This window comes from Miniopterus natalensis, chromosome 19 (assembly GCF_054644295.1).
Source record: "Miniopterus natalensis isolate mMinNat1 chromosome 19, mMinNat1.hap1, whole genome shotgun sequence".
In the NCBI taxonomy this organism is placed as follows: domain Eukaryota; kingdom Metazoa; phylum Chordata; class Mammalia; order Chiroptera; family Miniopteridae; genus Miniopterus; species Miniopterus natalensis.
In genome coordinates this window covers 4,383,051-4,405,434 of record NC_142099.1, presented here as the reverse complement: position 1 = coordinate 4,405,434, position 22,384 = coordinate 4,383,051, and the positions used below count along the sequence as shown (strand labels likewise).

The following is a 22,384-nucleotide window of genomic DNA, read 5'->3' as shown; positions in this document are numbered from 1 at the left end:
GTGCAAGAGGAGAGGGGGGAATGAAAATTCTGGAGCTTGGGAGGGGCCTGGGGACCAGGCTGCACTGTCATGTTAGTCACCAGGGGCAGCCCCTGAGCTTTGTTTCCCAGATGAACCCCTGAAAAAGGAGTGTTCCCCACGGGATGGGGGCAGGAGGTGGGAACCTAGCCGTTAAACTCCACAAATCGCGTTTAATCTGAGCCACAGCGTTTCTCTTTAATTTATTCTGCACTTATGTCCAGAAGGAATCCGAGGTCACCGTAGAAAGCACTCAGGCCACAGAATTAAAAAGGAGAATTTCAATGATCAGAGGTCATTCGGAACAATGTCTCGAAGCCCTTTCCTCGGACTTGGGCTCCACTAGACAGGCACCTTTTCCTGCCATTTACCTTCTGCAGTTTGTATCCTAAAAACAACGGCTCTGTTTTTCACATTTGTAAATATAAAATTATATTTCATCAAATGTAATTTGATTTAATCTAAAGCTATGGCTCGGATATTCTGGATGCCGGAGAGGTAATGACCAGAGGAAATTGCGTTCTTTCTGCAAGTATTTATGGAGCACTTGGCCTTGTTTCCAGACACTGTTGGAGGCCTGGGCATCTAGCAGTGAGGGAGCTGTTGCAATTGAATTTAAATACTTTGACTTCTAAATATAATCATTTTCGGTTAATGTATAATGGATTGAGTTTCAAGACCGAGTTCTTGATATTGCTATTGAAACCATCCCTCCTCCCAATCCATTTACTCGGTTATAAATAGGCGGAGGCCCAAGAGTCACCCTCTGCCTCTACACGGAACCAGTTTCTCACCACTCGCTGCGGACTAAACCTGACCCGTTCGTAATTTTCACGCTCACCTCCCGCATCTCTGATTAGCGCCTTCATTCCCGGCCCCTCCCAACCAGTCCCTTCCTCAGGAAGCATCCGGGGGGATCTGACTGGGTCCTGCCCTACCTAAAACCCTTCCTTGGCTGTTTATTGCTTTCGGTATAGTATCAAAGTTCGTAGCAGGGACCTCAGAAGGCCCTGCGTGGCTTTACCCACCCGTCTTCCCAGCCACATCTCGGGAGTTCCAGGGGCTCCATGTGCTGTAGTCAGAGTGAGCGGTTTCAGTTCTGGAACAATGCCCCGGTCGCAGGTGCCCACCCCTTGACTGCTGCCCTTTGGGCAGCTGGTTCTGTATCCTACAGGCCTTGGCTTTAAATGTCACTCGGTGAATGAGGCCTCTCCTGCCCCCTGTGCTGAACGAGCGGCCTCGCCTCTGCTCTCTTCTCTCACAGTGGTAACTGGACGGCTGGACAGAATTTCCCCGGGCGCAGCGTTCACAGCTCTCCTTCCACCCAGCAGTCCCCGTGCTTGTTACAGAGAATCTGTCGCTTACCTGCTCAGTTTTACCTATCTTTTCTCCCCCTGAAGAGTAAAGATTCTTTCTTGTTTATTAGAAGAAAAGCTTAATCGAACTACGTGGCTAATACTGGGAGAGAGGGGAAAAGACACTGTTATGGGTCTGGGAAATGGAAAGGGAGTTTTGGGTTTTTGTGTGAGTGAGGCCCTGGCGAATAACGGGATCTGGGGGATTTGGAAGGGGAAAGGGGCCTTTTGAAATGTATTTCCATGGACACCGGATTATATTCTTTTTTACGTTCTTTGAAATGCTAAGTGAAGAATAAAATTGCTTTTCGGCGATTGCGGTTGCTGTTCATGCACCGTGGGCGCCTCCGGCCAGAGTGCGCCGGCCCGGCCCCCGGGACCCGGAGGATGAAGCTGCGCGGGTCACACGGCAGCTTCGGGCTCAGGAGCCGGTCGCGCCTCCGGAGAAGGTGGTCTTTGTTGTTGATTGATGGGAGACCCGTATTTATAATATCAAAGGTTGGGCGGCAACTTTTGACATTCTGTTGTGCAGATTTAAAGACTTTGTTTATATTTTCTGCCCAGATGGAGGTCCTCCAACATCTCCAGAGCTAAGCAGAGGACCTGTAGCAAACCCAGACGCTCCGCTGCTCATGCCCGCAGGATGGGGATGCTGTTAGTTCTCTCTCCTGCTGTCCTTCCTTCTCTTCATTTTCTCTTATCAGGAGGTCTGTTTGGATCTCCTCAGGGATATAAATGAGTATCTGCTGAGGCTAAAATTTTGTCTCTTAGAACAGGGGCCAGTATACTTTTTCTGTAAGCATGCGGAGAGTATATACTTTAGGGTGTGTGGACCGTAGGGTCTGGGTCTCAGCTATTAATTCTGTCATTTCGTAATAACACAGCCAGAGATAATACTTAAATGAGTGGGTGTGCCCTCGACCAGTTACAGGCGGTGGGCGGGCTGGACCTGACCCGTCTTACAGCACGAGGCCTAAGGACGTGGAGGGAGTGTGTTGCCCTGAAATGATCTCAGCTGTCCTGGAATCACAGTGTGGCCTTCTGTGGAAGGGTGCTTTTTTGCTTTTCTTTTTAGTAGCACTAATTCCTATGTAGGCCATCACGATGCCTTAGCTACAGAATGTTCTCTCCTCCATCAGAACCAAACCACAGGGATGAAGGATCTGTATTTGGCATTATTTTGTTCTGTCCAACTGAATATCAAAAATATCTGCTCAAAAAGACCAGGCAGCACCTACTCAGGGATCTGGTTTCATTAAGCTTTATTACATGGCTATCGGAAAGGACAGTGAAGCCACCGAATCAGGCCATTAAGGACAGTCCGGTGAGCTTTTCTGTCCTCAGTAGTCACCCACGTCAGCGAGGATAGTTCTGTAGTCAGTGCTCTCGAAGCGTTTTCTTCCCAGCAGTAATGACCTTCACGCTTGTGATTTATTCTGAACTTTCCTCCCTGGAGAACTAGAAGAGATGAAGGGAGATGATGCTGATGGTTCTGAGTATTATAAGGAAAATTTCAGATTCTGATTCCTCTGTGTTAGAGTATTTGGGGTCTGGTAACATATAAGGATAATTCCTTGCTCTTACAGAGTGCTTCATAGTTTCCAAAGTGTCCTTAGATAATACCGCATCCAGTTCTTACAGGGTCCTGTGAGGTATCCAGGAAGGTATTATCTTTAAAAAATTTTCAGAAAATGAAGGAGAGATTAAGTATTGCGTGTGTGTTTTTCAGTTAACAAGTGGCAGAGGCTGATCTTAAACCCTACCCAGAGCTTCTCCCCCTCACAGCACGCTGTCCCCTTACAGCGAGAACACCAGCCGTCGTCCTTCAGAGGTGAAAGTTTCCTTCAGTTTGCTTTATAAGCAAGAGGTGTTCTCGGGTGGTGTAGTCACACCAGGTTTAGGACGAAATCCTTCCCACTTAGTGTTTTAGTTGCCATTGGATAAGAATTGGATGTTTTCATACAATCAAATAATAAGTAACACTGTGCGTGTTATTTACAATTTGTAAGGAAGACTTGGGCTTCCAAGGATTTCCTTAGAGTCAAATAAATTAGGTTTTAATTTGCAAGTTAATCTATTGCAGGATTTTTGGTCACCTTATCATAGGGCTACACCTAATGTGATGTATGCATAGTTTTTAAAAAAAAATTTTATTTGGTTGGATGGTGTTAATGTGATGTTCATCTCAGAGTTCAGATTCTCTTTTTAGAGGTAAAGGACCTGGGGAGGAACAGCCGCACGGCCTGAGACTAAGCCCTGGCCAGCTGTCGGTGGATTACGATGAGTTCTAAGTAAGTGTGGATGTTCGTTTCCATCCAGTTACCTAGGTGACATGGGATGTGTGTCACGTAAGTCGCTGGAGGTGTGGGCACAGCATGACAACACTGTCATTTTCCCCTTCAGGACAGACTTTGCACTGACATCGAATGGCTGCTGCTTCCTGGGCAGGGCCGGGCGGGAGGGGGTCGCCTGACCCACGCGCTTGGCCTGCGTGTCGCGCGTCGGAACAGCAGGCTGCCTTCCAAACGTCTTTCCCGAGGAACGTTTGGGAGCTCAGACTGTCTGCCTCCGCCCGACGAGCACCTCCCGGTGGCCCTCGGTTCCTAATTATTTAGCGCTGGTTGCATCTTTATATTTGCAGTGTCGCCATCTGCCCGAAGCAGCCAGGCCTTTGAAAAAAAGGAGGTGAGGCCCTGAATTGATGGGCTTTGTAAATAAAAATTTCATTAAAAATACTATCTTAGTTTACAGAGTTTGTTACAGTAAACAAAGAAACTTTAGTATTTACTGTTCTTTAAATCTTTCCTTGCCTCAGTCCTCTAAGAGAATTAATTAACATTCGCTGACATTTGCATTATAGTTCGAAGCACAAGGCTACACTTTTGATATTTCTCATTAAATCGTCACAAAACTTACGAGGGGGCCACACAGCTCCCGATGGACTGGGGGGGACCCACGCTGCAAGGCGTGCTTTTCCCAGGCTTTTCTCCAGAGTTTCTTGCCCCCGTGTCTAGGAAGGAATAAAACCGATGTTTAATTAAACTCAGTTTTCCTCTGTCCTAACCCCGAACTGCAGGCTTCCCGTCTGTCTGTCCGTTTCCTCCCGGATGGTCGGAGCCACCAGAAATGAAATTCCTCTGCCTTTGGACACGGGTCTGCTTTGTGCAGGTTTTGACTAATGACTCGCCGGTGGGAACCAACCCGGGGATCTGTTCTCTGATAGCGCATTAATAATAGATACGCATTAAAGCTCCTTCTCGCAGAATGTTTGAGCTTTGACGTATCGAGCCCCGGCTTTTTAAATGAAGGCTGTTGCTCCTGTGCATTTTAAAAACCGGACGGATGGCTTGGGAAGAGGGCTGCGTGCGCGCATAGCAGAGCAGCCCGAGGTCACTGTTTACTCAGGCGACACTCCCGGCCTGTGGAATTGTGGCGAGGGCTGCTATGGGTCTCTCGATGAGCGCGATGACCTAGGCAGCTTCCAGGTGGAGAAGGAACGGAGCTGTCCTGAGGGGCTCTGATTCACCGAGGAAACTCCACGGAGCAGCCTGACGGCTGTCTGCCTACCATCGAGACGAGGGGTGAGGAGTTAGACACTGTTGTGGGCCCTGCAAGTTGGGAATCGTCACGATGAACATGATGCTTGGTGACAACGGTGACCGTGCACGGAGCCCCAGGCTGGCATTAGTGTCCCCGGTCTTGCAGACCCCTGTTTATCTGGCTCTATAGCTAAGCCTCCCTTTTTGGTTGTGGGATTAGACTTGTGCGAGTGGGTAAGTCGTCGAGCTAAGCCTTTCCCCCAGGACAGCTGATTTGGGGACCTGCTGTGTTAGACACATGCACACATTTCTACACATACAGTTGTATGAACTAAACATGCTCACCTACATGAGACTCTTCTCATGAGAGGTGTTTTGTTTTTTCGGGAAGGGTAGCAAAGAAGCCTGGATTTGGAACTCCAAAGGCCAGGAGCAGTGCCCACCCTTCTCACCTCAGTCATTCTACAGACAAGTCAATTAATAGACTGTTAATTGATGCCTGTGGACCGGCCAATCTCAGACTTTGTGTCCAGTTGGAATCAGAGTCATGCTGTCTAAAGAGGAACTTACCCGAAGCCATAGGATTAGCAAGTCATGCAATGATGATTTCTCTTCTTTAAAGGCACACCTTTTATGAGTGGATTCCTTTCCCATAAAATGGGGCCATCTCGCCCAGCTGGTGTTGCTCAGTGGTTGAGCGCTGATCCATGAACCAAGAGGTCACTGGTTCGATTCCTGGTCAGGGCACATGCCCAGGTTGTAGGCTCCATCCCCAGTAGGGGGCATGCAAGAGGCTGCAGATCGATGTTTCTCTCTCATCATTGATGTTCCTATCTATCTCCCTTCCTCTCTCTCTAAAAAAGCAATAAAAACATTTTTAAAAATGGAGGCATCTACCTTTCTCCAATATCCCTGTCCAGGGACCAGGGGACTTGGGGTGGAAGAGTAAACCTCAACCAGCCGTCCCCAGTGGGTATTAGCAACCGGACCTGCTATTCTACCATCCACTCGACATGAATACGTGGCCGACTGTTGGCATCACGGGTGTATTTTCAGCAGGCCACGCCTCACTCCTGAGTGCACGATACAGGCACAAAGCCTTACAGCTGCAGGACGGAGTGAAATCCAAAGTGAATCAGAAGTTTAAGCTTCTTGTTTGTTCAGTTGTGTAGCGGGTTGAGTTTATTTGGGGAGGTTTAAAAATGACTCTAAAAGGGTCCTGGTGCCTTAAGAGAGTCCCTGGTTTTGTAAGATTTCAATGGAAGAGATTGAGTGATTCAGTATTAGGTTTGTATTGACTCTTGATATTGACACAAGTTTAGATGTGCGGAGCCTATCATACCAAGGCTGAGTCTCGTGGGCTTCTGGTTAATTTAAAATATGGTGAGCTGGCCATTTTGAATATGCCAGGTAGGTTGACAATCTGAATATGCAACTGGTTGGGGAAATGGTCAAATATTAATTTAAAATGTTTATTGATAGACAGTTTGCAGTTGGTTTTTAAATTCATTTGGAAAATGAGAATTCACACTTGTGTAAAATTGCCAATAAACCCGATTTCATAAAGGTCTTTGGAGGTTAAATGCCTAATGATTAATTTATGCGTTAGTAATATTTTTAATAATTTGGAGGAAAGGGAGGCAGCCGAGGGTAGTGTTGACGATGAACAGCAGTGAAGGCTTACGGAGCCCGAGATTTAATTGTGTAGATGTTACCTACGGAACATGAAGCCCAATGGAAAAGACATTTCAGGGGAGTTCAAAGCTGGGGCCACAAAGAGAAAAAAGATACGGAGGGACCCGAGGCCTGCCACTGACTTGCCCAGGTGACCCAGGCAGGTCTGTGCCCTTCCCTGGGACTTATAATCCATCCATCAGTCGACTAGGCGGGTTGGAAAATGTTTGGGATCTGTTGTTTTTTTTTTCTTGCATCCGTAGAAATTTTGCTCGTATGTTAGGCTCCGAGCAGCCTCTTTCTAGAATATGTTGGAGGCTTGTGAATGGCTAAAGAGGTTGGGGGAGCGGTGGAAGCTCATTGTGGTACAAAAATAATAGCGTAAATTTATTCTCTGTATCTCTACCCAACAGTTCTGACGCCTTTCTCTTGTGCTTTTCTCTGTTGGGTCTCAAAAACTCATCACAGTTCTCACTCGTGTGCGCACGTACGTGTGTGTGTGCAGGCGCGCAGGTGTGTGGTCTTTGGGAAGATGGAGGCTTTCCTGCCCGAGGGGTGATGCTGGGCCTTGAATTCCATGTGCCTGTTCTGTAGGCCATCAGGAAGGCTCACAAGCCCCATTCCATCTGTGCAAATTGAATGACGGTTACATAACACTGAAGATGAGCCTCAGTAGGTTCATCATAAGGCAAGGCATCGCCTACATTGAAAATCATAACGAAAATACGGTTGCCAGCCTGTGCCCACTCAGTCCAACGTGCCGTCTCGCAAAGCCAGGCACTCGCCGAGACCCTTGATCGAAAAGCACAGGGGGTGTGGTCCAGGAGGCTTTATTAGGACCAGTTATTAGTGAGGAGGGCTTTTTTGATATTAAACACCTAATAAGCCAAAGTGGTGCTATGTAGGGAATGGATTGATTACTTTGATCTGGCGATTTTCAACCGGCGGGCAGGCTGCAATACCTGCCTATTTAGACAGGGGCACTGACCTCTTTCCCTTAGATTGTCAGACAAAAAAGTGACAACAGCCAACACAACCATAGCCATCCGATGTGAATGAATGAAAATGATACCTATTTTGTGTCAGATAAGCAAAAACTATAGTTTTTTGGTGTGCCACAGAGTTTTAGTGATTAGTTCTGTGTGCGCATGAGGTGAACAAGGTAGAAAATCGCCGCTTTAACCCGTGACGTCTCCCAAGGCAGTTCCGAGAGAAGACCGGGGAGACTGCAGTGAGCCGAGCGGCCAGGAGTGGTCAGCACCGCTCCACGGACCGTGTCCCTTGCAACCTGTGCGAGGACCAGACCTTAGAGTTTAACACAACCCTGCTCTGCGGTGACTTGTCTATCTTCCGGGAGCCGCTTCTCTTTCTGAACAGATTGATGGATTTATCTGGTTCTTCCTCTCATGCTTTTCCTCCTCGGCACCAAAAGCACTTTGCAAATATCAGAGCTCCAATTTTTGAATAATCATTGATTTTTTCAGCAACCCTGAAGGTAGGCTGTCTGTCAGCCAGCATCATTCGTGTCTGAGATAGAGATATTGATAGCACGATATTAAAACCTTTCATTAGAGAATTTGTTTTCTTCCAGCAGTAACCTACACTCAGAGGTTTGCCTTCCTGTGTTAGGATTGCTGTTTAAAAGCACATACTTCCCCGGATAATATGGTCACGTGACCAAAAATTGGCATTGAATGAAAATATTCCCTCTGTGGTCGCCAAATACTTGCCCAGGAAACCCGGGAAATGGGCTCTGATTGCCTGTGGAAATTAGCTCGGCATGACCAGCATCTTTATAGTTGGATCGGAAGTCAGTAAACCCCGAGGATCTCGTTAGCCTTCTCCAGGGTACCCCACCGCCTCCTTCAACTTGACGTTGCATCCTTCCATTGACTTTTTGCCATCTTTGTGGCCAGCAGCCTTTTATTCGGAGGCTGGTGGAGATTACATCCCTGCCCCGTGATGACACCAGTCATGCAGAGTCAAGGGTTTCCGTCATTTCTTTTGGGCTCCTATTAGTCTCTTACTAACTGGTCTCCCTGCTCCAGCGTGGTCGCCCGAAGCCCCCCCCACCTGACTTGCAAGAATGACCCTTCTAGATCGCCGATCTCTAAACTGGCAGGCGCTCTCTTGTTGGTTTTATCTTTAATTTTGACTCATTTTTTCCCCTCCCAGTGTCACTGCCTCAGCTCCACCCTCCAGACTCGCCTAGCTAGCCTGCCTCGGTGGTCTCTGAGGCCATCTCCCTGCCTCTGGTCCCACCCCCTCTCTAACATGCAGACCCATGTGGGTGTCTGCGTGCAGTCCCTTAGTGGTCACTCAGCAACCACAGAGCAGGATGCGATTCCCAGGACACGGGCCGGTGGTAGGTGCCCTGGGCACATGCTGGGCTGCAGCCGCCTGCTTTTCCAGATTGAGTTCTGCAGCCAGACTGAGCTCCTGGGGGCGCCAGGACTCACAGACTCCGCTGCTCCCCTGGGCTTTGATCACTGTGTTCTTGACGGGCCTGGGATCCGTCCGTGCCCTGCTGACATCTATGAGGAAACGCCTTTTAATCCCTTCGAGCCTCAGATCGAAGGCAATTGCTCTCTCTCCACGCCCTCCACACCCCCAGCAACCTGTACCACAGGGCTGATCAATCTCTTCTTTATTCTGCTCCTATCTCACAGCTCTGGGGACACTTTATTAGATTTACTTCTTTCAATTCTTCAGCTCCATCCTAGATTGAAAGGACCTTAAGGCCAGGGTCTCTGTGTGCTTTATTTATTTTTTCTCTCCAGCATGGTGCTGGGTACACGTTAGGCATTCAGTAAATACTTGTTGAGTAAAAGAACTGGAGCAGCTGAGTAATAACATAAGACCGTTTCCGGATTGTAAGTGCCACATAATTTCAGAGAAAGGACAGACCATGCGGTCTCCAGTGATCCAAGAAGGACTCGGAGAAAAGGTGGGGACCTAAAGGACTGGGATAGATGGGATTTGGAGTTGTGGAGAGGAGTAAGATTCACAGCCGTCAAAGACCGTTTGTAGCTGACACTGAAGGGAGCATGTGAAGGTGCTGCTGTTGGAGGAACCGTTTTCCTGTTTAAAAATCTTCCTGTGGCTCTTCATGACCCACATAATAATCCACAAACTCCTTGGTATCGGGGAGTCACTAAGGGTCAAATCAGAGCTGGGCCCATTAATAGCTTCATGAGTTTGGGCAAGTTACCTAACTCACCTGAGCCTCAAGTGGGAAATCACACTCTGGGGATGCAGCGTCTCCCTCATCCTGTTTGTTGTAATATTTAATTAAAATAACACTGTTTACCATTTATTCCGTGTTTACCCCATGTCAGGCGCGGGGCAGGCTCTTGGTGTGTGTTAACTCGTTTGATCCTAACGCTAGCTCCGTGTTGATTGGATATTATGTTCTTATTTTACAACACTGGAGAATAGCGGTGCCACTAACATAAATATGTTTAATATAAAACAGAGGCTTTACATTGCAAAGGATGGGCTGTCCATTACCATTTTTCATACGTGATCATCACTGAATTTGAAGGGGAAATCCTCGTGAGGCTTGTAGATTACCTTTCCGGTGCCCTCTGGTGTCCCCAGAGATTGCTTCGTGGCCGTGTGGTCATCTTCCTGTGCTTCTAAAACACATCGACTCCACAGCAAGCTTCAGTATTACCAGACACAATTAAAAATGCGCACAGGAATGGACTTCACCGTGTCGCTCGGCAAGCCTGGTTCCGTGCTCCTGACGGCCCCACGGACGCTGCAGGTTTACTGGGCCGGGGAATGAGAAAGTCCACGTCCTCTAGGCTGTCCCTTACGTGGACTGGCCCTTAATCCTGAACATGGAGACACCTCTTCTCTCTCTCTCCCTCACTGCCAAGAGCATAAAAAATCTATCTGAACGGAAGACTCGAAGTAAAGCCAGACAACCCAAGTGAGCTGGAGATCCATCCTTGGCGGAGATAGATACATTCACCATCGTGTTCCCAGTGTTCGAAAACGACCGGCACCTCGGGGGCACTCACTAAATACATAATAATACGCTTTAATGTGCTTATTAACTGTCTGAGACAAGGCGAGCTTTATTCCCATTGAAACAGGATATGGGGGTGGGTAGGTCATCATTTATTTTGTTCTACCTGTATGAGTGACATGTTTGTCACTTAGGACAGCAATAGAATTAGTACCTGGTATTTTTATAATGCTTTTCACCATTTAATAAATAAAATGTAGTAAGGCGTGTGTGTGCGTGGGTGTATGTTGTCTTTTTACCTTCAGAACAAATCTGAGTGACGCAGAGAACAGGCACCAACCAAGGGCGAGTCGCCTCCCTTCCCTCACTGCCAGGCCAGGCCCGGTAGCCGGAGTGACAGGTACGATTCTTTCCTTGGGGGCGAAGCCAAAAACAGAAAGATACTTTATGCACCAAAAGCCGCACATCAAGTTTGTAACGAAGACCCAAATTAGCTGTAGCCCGACATTTTCCCCCACTTTAAACTTATTACGGATTTAACTAACTTTACGTTTTATTCAACGATTTCCTCGCGATGTCACGGAAGTTCAGTGATGGATGCATATTTGAAATTACTATAAAGGCAACGCTGAATGAAATAAAGAAGTGCAATATATAATAGATAAGAAAGTGCTATTTTTCAGAGCCAAGCATTATCTTAGTTTTATTGGATTTTGAAAGTATTTATTTATTTCTCTAGATAAAAGACTGTGCGTGATTTGGAATATAAAGAATCAGATTTGCGTGTGATTTATAAATCTCTCGTTTTGTTTTCATTCCTTTGATAAATTCCTTAGGAATAGGTGAAGGTGTCCCTTTGGAGCCTTTCTTTTGTGTTTTTTTTTTTAATTTGGCTTTGGAAGGACCTGTTTGTCTTTCACTTTCTTACCTTTTTTTAAATACCTGGCAGCGCAGTGAGCTTGCGATGGTGGCCTGGGAGCGCGTCGTGAAGGACAAGGAGGGATGTGGGGTAGTTGACCGGAAGATGACGTGAATAAAGTCCTTTGTGCTTTTCTGTTACCTGCTGGGTGGATTTACTTTCACAACATGGGACACTTTAAAACGAAATACCTGGGATGTTCTGTAATTTTTCATCTTAACAGAAGAAAGGAAAACACCACCAACAAAAACCACCACTTAGACCCCAAACATCGTCTTACAGGGACAGCTAAACGTGAGGTACAAGACGACCTAGCTCGTTTAGGCTTTTGGCTGAGATGCTACTTGGTTTAAACACGCCCTTGCCGACCTGGAGACGTGAGATGCTGGAGGCCCGACGAAACCAACCTGGGCCCCGCTCCGACATCCTCGCCGTGGAGTCGGCGACTCTAAGAGCGGACGGGTAGATTCACTGTGTCAGGTCCATCGTGAGCCCGCTCGGTGCCCTGTTCCGCGGCTCGGGGACCGTGGTGTTTCCGTGTCAGGCAGCTGGAGGCCTCTTTGGAGCTCTGGGACTCGGGCATTTACCTGGCCTGCCTTCAGTTCTCATCGAGAAATGATCGAATATATAAGCTAATATCAGTGAAGGTCATATTAGCCTTTTGTTTGTTTTAGAAATTTTTCCTAAATTGTTAAGGACTCTGCGTATGGTGGGTTTTTGATGAGTATGAAATGAATGAAGGACTCTGCCTTTAGGGTGTGAGAAGTAAACGTGAGAAAGCGTGGAAGGGCCTGCGAAGGCTCTGCTGCGTTAGGGGCGTGCGGGAAGCGCCGCTCGTGATAGTTTTGTCTTCGCATCCGTCTGCCTGTAATCCTGTTTCCCTCTCCTCTTCTGTTCCAGTCTACCTTCCCGACTCTTCCCGTCAGCCAGCTTACTGTCCCCACAGGCCGTAGGCCATGCCCGTTGACATCTCTCTCCAGTTGGCACTTGATAGGACTTCGTGTGGTTCCCCAGACATTCTCATACGTGTCCTCTCCCGAGTAACCCCATTTCTTGTCCTGCTTAGATAATGACATGTGGCTTCGGTCCGCAGGGCACTGAGCCTATAACAGCGTTCTTAAGGGGAGTCCTCTGGGGACTCAGTCCCAAGACTCCCAAGGGACTCTTGCCCCTCATAAACCACTAGCCCGATAACATCATTAATATAGGGATCTGGACTCAGCAATTCACAAATGATGGCAGGTTCTCATCAGACGGTAGCTCTGGGCCAGGCAGAGTCCAAAACGCTTTTCATACATCACCTCACCTCACCTCCAGAGTCTGACTTGATGAGCATTCCCGGCTTCCACTTACCCACTTGCCCGAGGTCACATTGCTCATGGTTTGGAAGTTAGGATGTGAGCCCAGGTGGAATCTCAGACGCCTGGCCTCCACTCTGCTTTTATATTCCTCTGCATCCTGGTAAGTTCAGGGGCAGAGCCTTGACTTTCATTCTTTAGGGCTTGATTTTAAATTTTAACAATGATACGCAGCTGTAGTTTTAAAGCATCTCAGTGTAGTCCCTGCCTACTGTTCTACCTACCACTTCAGGTCTCATTTCCCTCATGGCAACCACTGCTAACATCTTCAGAATTATTTTCTTTATTAAGACTTTCCTTTTTAACCCTGTAGTGTGATTCTCTTCTCAGCGTTTTGTCTTCTGAAAAGTCAGCTTATTCCTAGTCAGTTGGCGGAAGCGTTAAATAGAAATAGTCCAAGGTCAACTTGAGTTGACCCTATGAGACAGGTGTTCCACCTGTGTCCCAGGCAGGTTTCTAAAATTAATCAAATTCTTTCCTGTTTGGGACCCATTGACACGAGTTTCTGCCTGAAGGAGACCTACTTAGAGTCCAAAACTCCAGGCTGATGAATTTTTCAAATTCCCGGGACCGAAGCTGTTACTTGACAATTCATCTACAACGGTCTCACCTTGATGCTCACAGAGAAATGAACAGACTCCTTGGCTAAGGAAACCGGGCGAGATGCTCTTTTCAACTCAAGAATCAAATGTTTCCTGAACAATATGAAGAATGTTTTGTTTCCAGGTTCCTGCCTTTTCTCTACCCCTCCCTTCATGAAGGAGAAGACTCTAATTTTTTTTTTTTAGTTAGTTGCATTTTGAAAAAAAATATATTTTCATTGAGTTTTTTTTTTTTTTTTTTTTTTTAGAGAGAGAGGAAGGGAGAGGGAGAGAGAGAGAGAGAAACATCGGTGAGAGACAAACATTGATCAGCTGCCTCCTGCACACCCCTACTGGGGATTGAGCCAGAAACCCGGGCATGTGCCCTGACCGGGAATCGAACCTGTGACCTCTTGGTGCATGGGCGATGTTCAACCCCTGAGCCATGCTGGCCGGGCAAGAACGCTCTAATTTTTAATCGGCAACACAGAGATGCCTCTACGGAAGTGGCTGTGCTTTTCAGCCTGCACGGGAATAGTTTCCTAGAGCGAGGTCACCAGGAGCACAGCAGAGAATCCCAGATGGTGCTGACGTTTGACTGCATTTTCAGCAAGCTGCTGCCCAGCGGCCGGGTAGGAGGGCTGACCTCTGGCCCTTCTGCCTCCCTGCCTGCCACTCCGATCGCCCTGGCGAATGTGTTTCATAAGGTTCTCCCGGCCCCTCGGAGACTGATGGCTGGTGGCCGCCCGCTTGGTTAGGCCAAGGCTCCGTGTGGCTGAGAGCCACACTCTGGAAAAGGGGAAATCCTAGCTCCTCAGCATCTCACTCTCCCTGCAACCCCTCCATTTGCTCATGTGCACCCGAGATTGTCATCTCAGCTTTCCAGGTGCACCTCTGATTTGTATCCGTTTTGAACTTACCCTTTTTTAATTTTTCTGCTGTCTTCTGTGACATGGATAAATTACGAATGTATAAGAAATCCTCTAGAAATGACTAAACCTAGCTGTTTCCACGGACCCACTAGCCACGAAAATCTAATGATATTAAGGTGAACATTGCCCTGTCTTGTAGCTCCGGTGGTGGAAGGCACAGGCCTGGGTGGAGCTCTGGACTCGGTCATACTCTTTGCATCAGCAGAAGCTGCCGCGTCCTAGCATGTAAACGAGTGACGTCATCAGTCCCACAGGGCTGGGATTGACGTGACGGTTAAACAAAAGAACTGAACAGCCTGCGGCTGTCACCGCGTCTGTACAGAGAAAATGCACTGTGAATGGTGGCTGGCAGTGTGCTTAGTACATTTTTGTATATGTGTATAATGTAAATAAAACATAAGTGATAGCATAATTTTGTTTAGTTTTTATTTGGATTGCAAGGGAAGCAAATTGTCAAGGAGGAAGTTTTCCATAATCAGATCGGCGCTTTGTTTCCAAATGTTTCGTGAAATGATTTTATTCGCTGTTACAGATCCTTACGTCATTCACACACCTGTGTAGAGATGGGCTCTGTGGCAGAGCAGCACCCCCTTCCCCTCCCTCGGCCTCTCCAGCTAGTTTATAGCTCAGGGCTGTGGCTGGAGAGCAGAAGGGACTGTCCAGCCTGTTCTATGCTTTTCCTGGCAGGTTGACTTACGTGGCTATTCTGGAAAGTTCTCTGGGAACACTCGATTTTGGGGAGAATCAGGTTGCTTAAATCCTAGCGGGTTGCTGGCTGTGACACAGTGAAATTTCGGCGCGTGTTTTAAGGCAAAACCCACTCTTGGCTCTTAGAAAACGTTGCTCACGGAATAGCCTTTTTGCTTGAATCAGATCTCTGCCCCGTGGGATGTTGATGATTCGAATTTCCGATGACTGGACGGCTCCTTTGATGTGAAACTTTCTTCTGAAGTTCTTCTTTTCCCGTTTTTCTAGGTCTAACATAAGGCCTGACTATGCTGACTCCAATTTCCATGAGTTTAAGATGCACACCTTCAGCCGGGTGACCTCCTGCAAGGCCTGCCAGATGCTCCTCAGGTGAGCTCGACGGGGCCTGGAGCTCAGTGTACGGGAGCCGGTGTCGTTGCTGAGCGTCGCAGACCTCTCCAGCGTCCCCGGCCAAACGTCCTGAAGTGGGGGTGTTGTCTTAACAGTGTGGACCCCACAGAGCTCTCCTCGGCCTTGAACCTGGACAGGTCCTCCCGGCCCCAGGGAGGTCCCTGCCTCTGCCGAGTGGTCCTCGCCCATAGCACTGTGCTCCCTTGTTTTCCTTTCTCGCACTAGTGATTTTGTGAAGCCCCGGTTAAGCGATCCCTCTCTCATTTTGCCTCGCAGGGGAACGTTTTACCAAGGCTATTTATGTTTCAAGTGTGGTGCTAGGGCACACAAAGAGTGTCTGGGAAGAGTCGACAACTGCGGCGTCACTTCTGCCGGTAAGTCGTGTCTGTTGTTGCAGTTTTGCTTCTAATCAGGACGTCAAACTTGCTAAACATAAATTAGGCCTCATCGGCTTTTCCTATGTGTTTACTGTAACATGTCTGCATCGGAAACTGTCATTGACGAGCCCAGGTGAGAGACCCGTTGAAAGTCACGTGACTTTGCCGCACGCCTGGAAGGCGGAGGGTTCAGGTCCAGTTTCAGGAGGAGTTTGGGAGGTTTCATGCCCCCATTCCGCTCACCCCAACCCCTAGTCTCACTAACGCCGCATTAATTAATTAATGACTTTGTGTAAAGTATTACAGATGTCCCCTTCTCTGTCTCCAGCCCCTGAAATGCTCCCCATCCCCTTAAATATTCAGCTCAGAGGTAAAGGCTAAGGACACCAGCAGCAGACATCACGCAGAGTAACTCGTGGATTCACAAGCCGAGTCCATTGTCACTTCCCAGCGTTCGCAAAGGGTAGCCGTTCTCTGGATTCCGTATAAATATTTTCCCCTAGGTTTTTAGAAATAACGCCGCACGACTGTGACAGGGATCCGTTTCCGAGCTGCGGGCAGCTCCGCGTTCAGCGGCCGCCCGCCTCCCCTCCTCCCCGGCTCGATTCCTCCCCTTTCTGTCCTGGCTCCTTTGTTCTTTCTCTGTCCCGTCCTCTCTCTTTGTCCCCCCCTCGCCCCGGGTTCCTCTGTGTTTTATCAATGAGACCTTTCAAAACCAGGGACACTTTCTCAAGAGAAGAAAGGGATCTTGAGCAGCTGGAGTTCGTTCAAAAGGTGGACATGGAAATTTTTTGGAATAATCTGAAGAAGGGCGAGCCAGGGAAAAATAGGGCGGTTCAGGGCTGACTTCAGAGACCAGGCGATCGGAGGGAAGGTGTGAACCCTGTTAGCGGCCTGGTCGGGGCAGCCGTGGTGGACGGATGAGGGAATGGCTAGACCGACCAACAGGTGGGCAGATTCATGACTGTAGGGCACCTGGGTGTCGGGGCCCCGAAGATCACGCTCATCTTAGAGACAGAAGCAGGAGTTGTGGGGGAGATGGTGCAGACTGTGGGTCCACCCTCCCAGCGACTAGCGCTTGGCTGGGTGTGGGCTAAGTAGGAGAGAAGCTCGCCTGAGTGCCTGGCTGGCACTTTAAGAATGAATGATAGGAAACTGATTGCATTCCTTTCTAATATTTATGCAAGGCAAGGCTCATGCACCGAGCATCGATCATTAGGCCTTTCACAAGGTTAATAAGTGGCAGGAAAGTGAACCAGCTCACAGGGCACCTCATGACAAAAATACCTTTATTTCTGGAGAAATCTATTCCCTGGTCCCGTGAGTCCATATTTAGAATTCTTACTGGGCTCTTCCTGTTGCCTCTCCTTGAGATACGCTTTCTTTTTCCCCCCTGTGGCTCCAAGGTCCTACTCTTTTTCTGTCCTCCAGGCTCTTTGCCAATCGTTGAACCTCTCCTTGACCACCCAGCGCTGGTCTGATTTAAATTGTCCTCTCATTTTCTGTGTAGGTTTTATTGTATATGCTTCAAAGTTAGGCTGTGTTATGCTCACTAACCTCCCCCCCTCCGGTTCCCAGGGACTTGAACACATAACAGTTTATTTCTCCCATGCGTGGCGCTGTGGGCTCCTGGTCCTCTGGGGTGGCTCTCTCCTCATTAACGACTTGGGGATCCAAGCCAGTTCCATCTTGTGGCTCTGCTGCTTCAACACACGGCCTCCAGGGGTGCTGCTCTTGAGACCCACGGACTGGAAGCGGGCATTTCCGTTTTGGGTGACCACAGCCCGTTGGTTAAAACCGGCCCCATGATCTCAGCTGAATGACGAGGGAAGCTGGACGTTGTAGCGGAACGTGTAGTGGGCTGTGGCGTGGCGAGCCCTGCTGTCTCCGACGCTTTTTATCTCCTCTAGTGGATTACGTGCCCCTTCACGAAAGGGCATGTGTTTCTCATTTGTATCCACCACTTAGTGCTGTGTCCAAAGTCAGGGCGCACAGTACCTAGGAGTTAACCCTTTCTCCCTCAGTAGGAACATTTCAGCCCCCCTGCGATTCTTGGTAGTGTTGGATGTGGCTGAATACTCACCTCTGAGCATTTCGAAGCTCTTAGTCACTTCTTTTTGTGGAGGTTAAGCCTCCTTTGGACGTTGTCTTCTCTGAGTTCAGAAGCCTTTTCTGTTTCATGCTCTGAATCCCTTAAATTTATCTAGTCTTCATTCATCCTTGAAATAATTACTTGGCAGAAAATGCTGTGCATTCCGGAATAAAGGAAGTAATTCATTCTCGTGAGCATCTGACTCTGATTACGAACTTAAGTACATATGAAGTATGAAAAAACAGGTATTTTAATTAAGTTTTTTTTTCTTTTTCCTATTTATAAGACCAACTATGCAACTTGGAGACAGATCTGACGGCTGGGCGATTAGTTTATGTCTTCACATTTGAAAACATGCCCGGATATAAAGAGAGAGCGGCAGCTCCACTCTCTTTCTTGCTGAACTTGAGTTGCCTCCCTGACCTTCTCCATGGCAACCTCCGTGACCAACACGCACGCGGGCTTTGAAGTGTCTGCCCAAACTTCCCAGCTTCATAATGACTAGGTAGGGCTCCATTATATGAGATTTTTCTGAACAAGTCACTGCAAAGCTGATGTCATTCCAGGGCGGCATTTCTCTCTCACCGAATTCCCCCGTCAAGGTCTGATCCGAGACCCCAACCTCTGGGGACAATTGAGGTTTTCCCCTAACACCTGGCTAAAAAAACCCCTCAGTCCCCTCCTTACCCTGACATTGATCAGTACAGCTCGCTTTGCGCCCTCTGGGTTTAAATTAAAAGTAACATTGGCGGTAAATGCTTCTGGGGCAGACAACCTTGGTTTAATGCACATGCACCGCATTTTCCCCTCGAGTGGGATACAGGCCTCAGCTGCTCTGATGTTTAGCCGAACGAAGCACATCCCCACTTGCTGATGTGTTTCATTGCTCTCTGATCTAGGCCAGCCACTGCTCCGGCTGCTGCTCCTAGTTGGAAAGGTGTCCTAATGGCTTAACCCTGCAGGTTTGCTACCTAGAACCGGCCCCCCTCCCAGTTGGCATCTGAAACAGCTCTTGTAAAGAGAACGGCAGTATTTTAACATGAGCTAAGCGATGCGCATAGAATTTTATGTCAGCCTTCTACCACCAGGCATTTTAGGAGATTACTTTCTCATGAACCGAGGCTTGACCGTCGAGTACATAACCCAAAACTGGCTTTGGTTCTACTTTGTAGTACTTAAATCCTGTCCTGTTACATAAACCAGTCTTTTTTTTTTTTTTTTAAACTTACCAAGACAGTTTCACACTCAAGGTTGGCTATTACTCCTTCCATTTGAGTATTTGGGCTAGTTGAATGACATATTAATAATTATGAAAGTGACCTGGGAGCTACTACATGGTTGAGTTCTTGTTAGAGCTCCTGAGAAGACTTGAAATAAAAGCCCCTTTCCAAGTATTACTTACAGGTTTTTGTTTTTCAAAGTATTGCTGAAGATCTGAGTGGTGAACGTAGTATTGGTACAACTTCCTTCCAAACTGGACCAGTTCCCACTGTCTTCTAGTTTTGTTTTTTTTTAAATATGTTTTTATTGAGAGGAAGGGAGAGGGAGAGAGAGAGAGAGAAAAAAAATCAGTGATGAGAGTCATTGATCGGCTGCCTCCTGCATGCCCCTGACTGGGCATCGAGCCCACAACCCTGGCATGTGCTTGTGACCGGGAATCGAACCATGGTCTCCTGGATCCTAGGTCGATGCTCAGCCACTGAGCCATGCTGGCTGGGCAGTTCTTCTAGTTTTAATGTTTCACGAAAACAGCATGTTTTAGCTGTGATGACAGGGCACTGTCAAAAGCTATACTGGTAGTGACTTTTCTGTGGCCCCGTTTGAGACAAAGGCTCTTACTGGACAGGTATTGACTTGTTTCGTCTCAAGAAATAGAACTAGAGATAAGAGACGAAGCAAACTGCGTAATAATATATGCACCGAGAGCCTCTTGCGTTGGACAAACAAATACAATAGGGCTGGATTTTTGTTTAAACACATGAAGTATAGGACTTGAGTCTGAAGCCTCAGTGGAAACCATTTCTCCCTCACACACGTGGCCCTGGAGCCCTGTGCTGGCTGCAGAGGCCCCAGCGGGCGCCTCCGCCACACGGCTGCTCTGAGTCACCTTGAACCAGTTGGGACCTGATGAAAGAACACGAGGCCTAAACCCCTCGCGGGCCCGTGAGTCACCACCCAGAAAGGTTCTTGGAAGGGTAAGAACATTTTACAGTTTGATCAATAGGAGCCTGAGACACAGGCTGCAGGGCAAAGACATGTTGAGGATGAAAAACTTTTGGAAAAGTTGAAGAATTGAATTATCCTAAGGCAGTTCCCAGGAGAAAAAGACAGAGATGGGAGACGTTTTCTTCAGATCTCAGCCCGCAGCCTTCCTAGTCGGTCAGAATTCAGCCGAAGTAGATTTGATGCCGATCAGCCCTCAGTGTCCTCGTCCTGATGCGGAGCCGTGACTCAAAGAGTTTTTTAGAGATCTAAGCGCTCACCCTGGTAGTTTTGGGTGCACGTCAAGGGGTGAAGGACGGTGTGGCAGCCTGGGGAATTAGAGCAGCGTTTCCACGGCGTGCTTCATAAGAGGTTCTTATTCTAGCTTCCCAGCCAGCGCGAACTGCTACTTTGAAAACCTATGAAACAGCCCTGGCCAGTGTGGCTCACTTGGTTGGGCGTCGGCCTGTGCATCGAAAGGTCGCCAGTTCAATTCCCGGTCAGGGCACATGCCCGGGTTGCGGGCTCGATCCCTGGTGGGGGGCGTGCAGGAGGCGGCCGATGGGTGACTCACTCTCATCGGTGTTTCTCTCTCCCTTCCTTTCTTTCTCTAAAAAAAATCAATGAAAACAAAACAAAATACCACTTCTGTGCAGAGCCAGAAAGAAATAACACTTTGGAATCAAAATGAAGGTGCACACTCCTGTGTAAACACTGGTTTTCCGACCTCAGAGGTCATCTGGATGTAGTGAAGCTTTTCCCAGCTCCTGGGACGGGGGAACTTACACGCCCCTCCTGCTGGTGCTCCCATGGCCTCCGATGGCCGGGGCAGGCTCTCTGTAGCTCAACAGTTGGAGAGGAAAGTCATTTAGGGCTGTTCGGGCATATAAGTCTTTTTTTTTGGTCAAACCAGCGGGACAGGTATTGCCACTGCTGTGTTAGGAGCCCCAGTTCACCTGAGCTGGGTGCTCGGTCTGGGCACGGTACCCAGCCAGGTGGTGCCCTTACAGGCCCTCTCCCCAAATGAGCCCTCTCCCGCAGGCTTTCTTCTGCAACGCTGCATATTTCTGGAGGGGAGGGAAAGAAGTGGATAGCTTTCTGTCCAGGAACACTGCTTGGCAAGGGCAGGCTGCAGACCTGCCAGGTAGCTGTGAAGCCAGGGCGAGGGGGTGGAAACTGACCGAGGAATGCAGACATAGCTTTTCTCAGTAAAGGTGACTTTTCGCCCCGGGATATTCCATATCCATTAACCAGGAGCAGACCTTAAAATCAAAACAAAATAAAACCAAACCTCCTGTTCCATGCCCCAGGCAGTCTTTCTGTGTCACGCAGCCTGTGGCAGCCGGTCAGGGGTTCTGACGGATGGTTTCCCCTTGAACTCCGTTTGGAAGGGCTTCGTGGAACCTCTGTCTGGGGTTCACTGAGCCCGACAGAGCTCACATTTAGGCTTGGTCCGTTTTCTTCTGACTTTCCCCCCTTCGGTTTCTTTCTACTTTGCTGGCCCTTCTTCAGGGGATCATTTTGGGTGGGAAAGGATAGGCATAGGCTCAAAATGACGAGATGTTTTCCTTCACAGCCTAGAGAAGTCGTAACATGTGTACGTGCTCCTGGGTACGGGGAAAGGAGCAAAAATAGCATCCGCTGGCTTTTCCGCGGGCAGCCGGAGCCTCTAATTACAGGGCAGCACCTTGGTTTTCTGTCACATTGCTCACCTGAAGCTCCCTGGGCCCTTCCTACCTATTAGTCACTTTCAGGAAATGAAATGTAATGGAAATTGTCATTTTTATATAGAGACAGGTACACTGAGGAGGAGGGGGAAATCTTTGGAAGCCAATTCTCTGCTTTTTATTTCCATCTTTAAATCAAAATGTATTCTTCCCCCCCCAAAAAAAATTAAAAATAAGAGTTACGGTCACTTAATGAAAAAAATTACATGCAATGTTGTTAACGTTCAGTTTGCAGTTGTTGCAACTAGTCGATGCAACATCTTTGTAACTTGGTGTGTACAGAGTCTTAAAACCAGGTGTGTTGAAAGAAAGTCCCCACCTAGCTTTCTCTTGTGCACATAAATTTAGTGCAAGCCACTGTTTCCAGGCGCTTTATGGGGTTGGACTGACATTGCTTAATAAACAATTAAAAAGTTAAGCATAACCGAGAAGTCATTTAGACCTGTGAGTCACTCTCCTGACAGCCAATGAGGCGAGAGAGCCGGCGTTGCAAAACAAGCCCTGGCGCAGCCGAGGGACCCTGGAGGTGCGTTACA

General features: G+C 48.1%; 1 protein-coding gene across 2 annotated transcripts in view; it reads left to right on the top strand.

The window, feature by feature from the left end:
* VAV3 (vav guanine nucleotide exchange factor 3) overlaps positions 1-22,384 on the top strand; it is a 157,537-nt gene that overhangs the window by 78,963 nt on the left and 56,190 nt on the right. For both annotated transcript variants that reach the window (XM_087827792.1, XM_087827793.1), the window contains exons 16-17: positions 15,328-15,429; positions 15,727-15,824. In XM_087827792.1, coding sequence (XP_087683918.1) covers positions 15,328-15,429; positions 15,727-15,824 — 200 coding nt within the window. The remainder of the gene's footprint in view (positions 1-15,327; positions 15,430-15,726; positions 15,825-22,384) is intronic.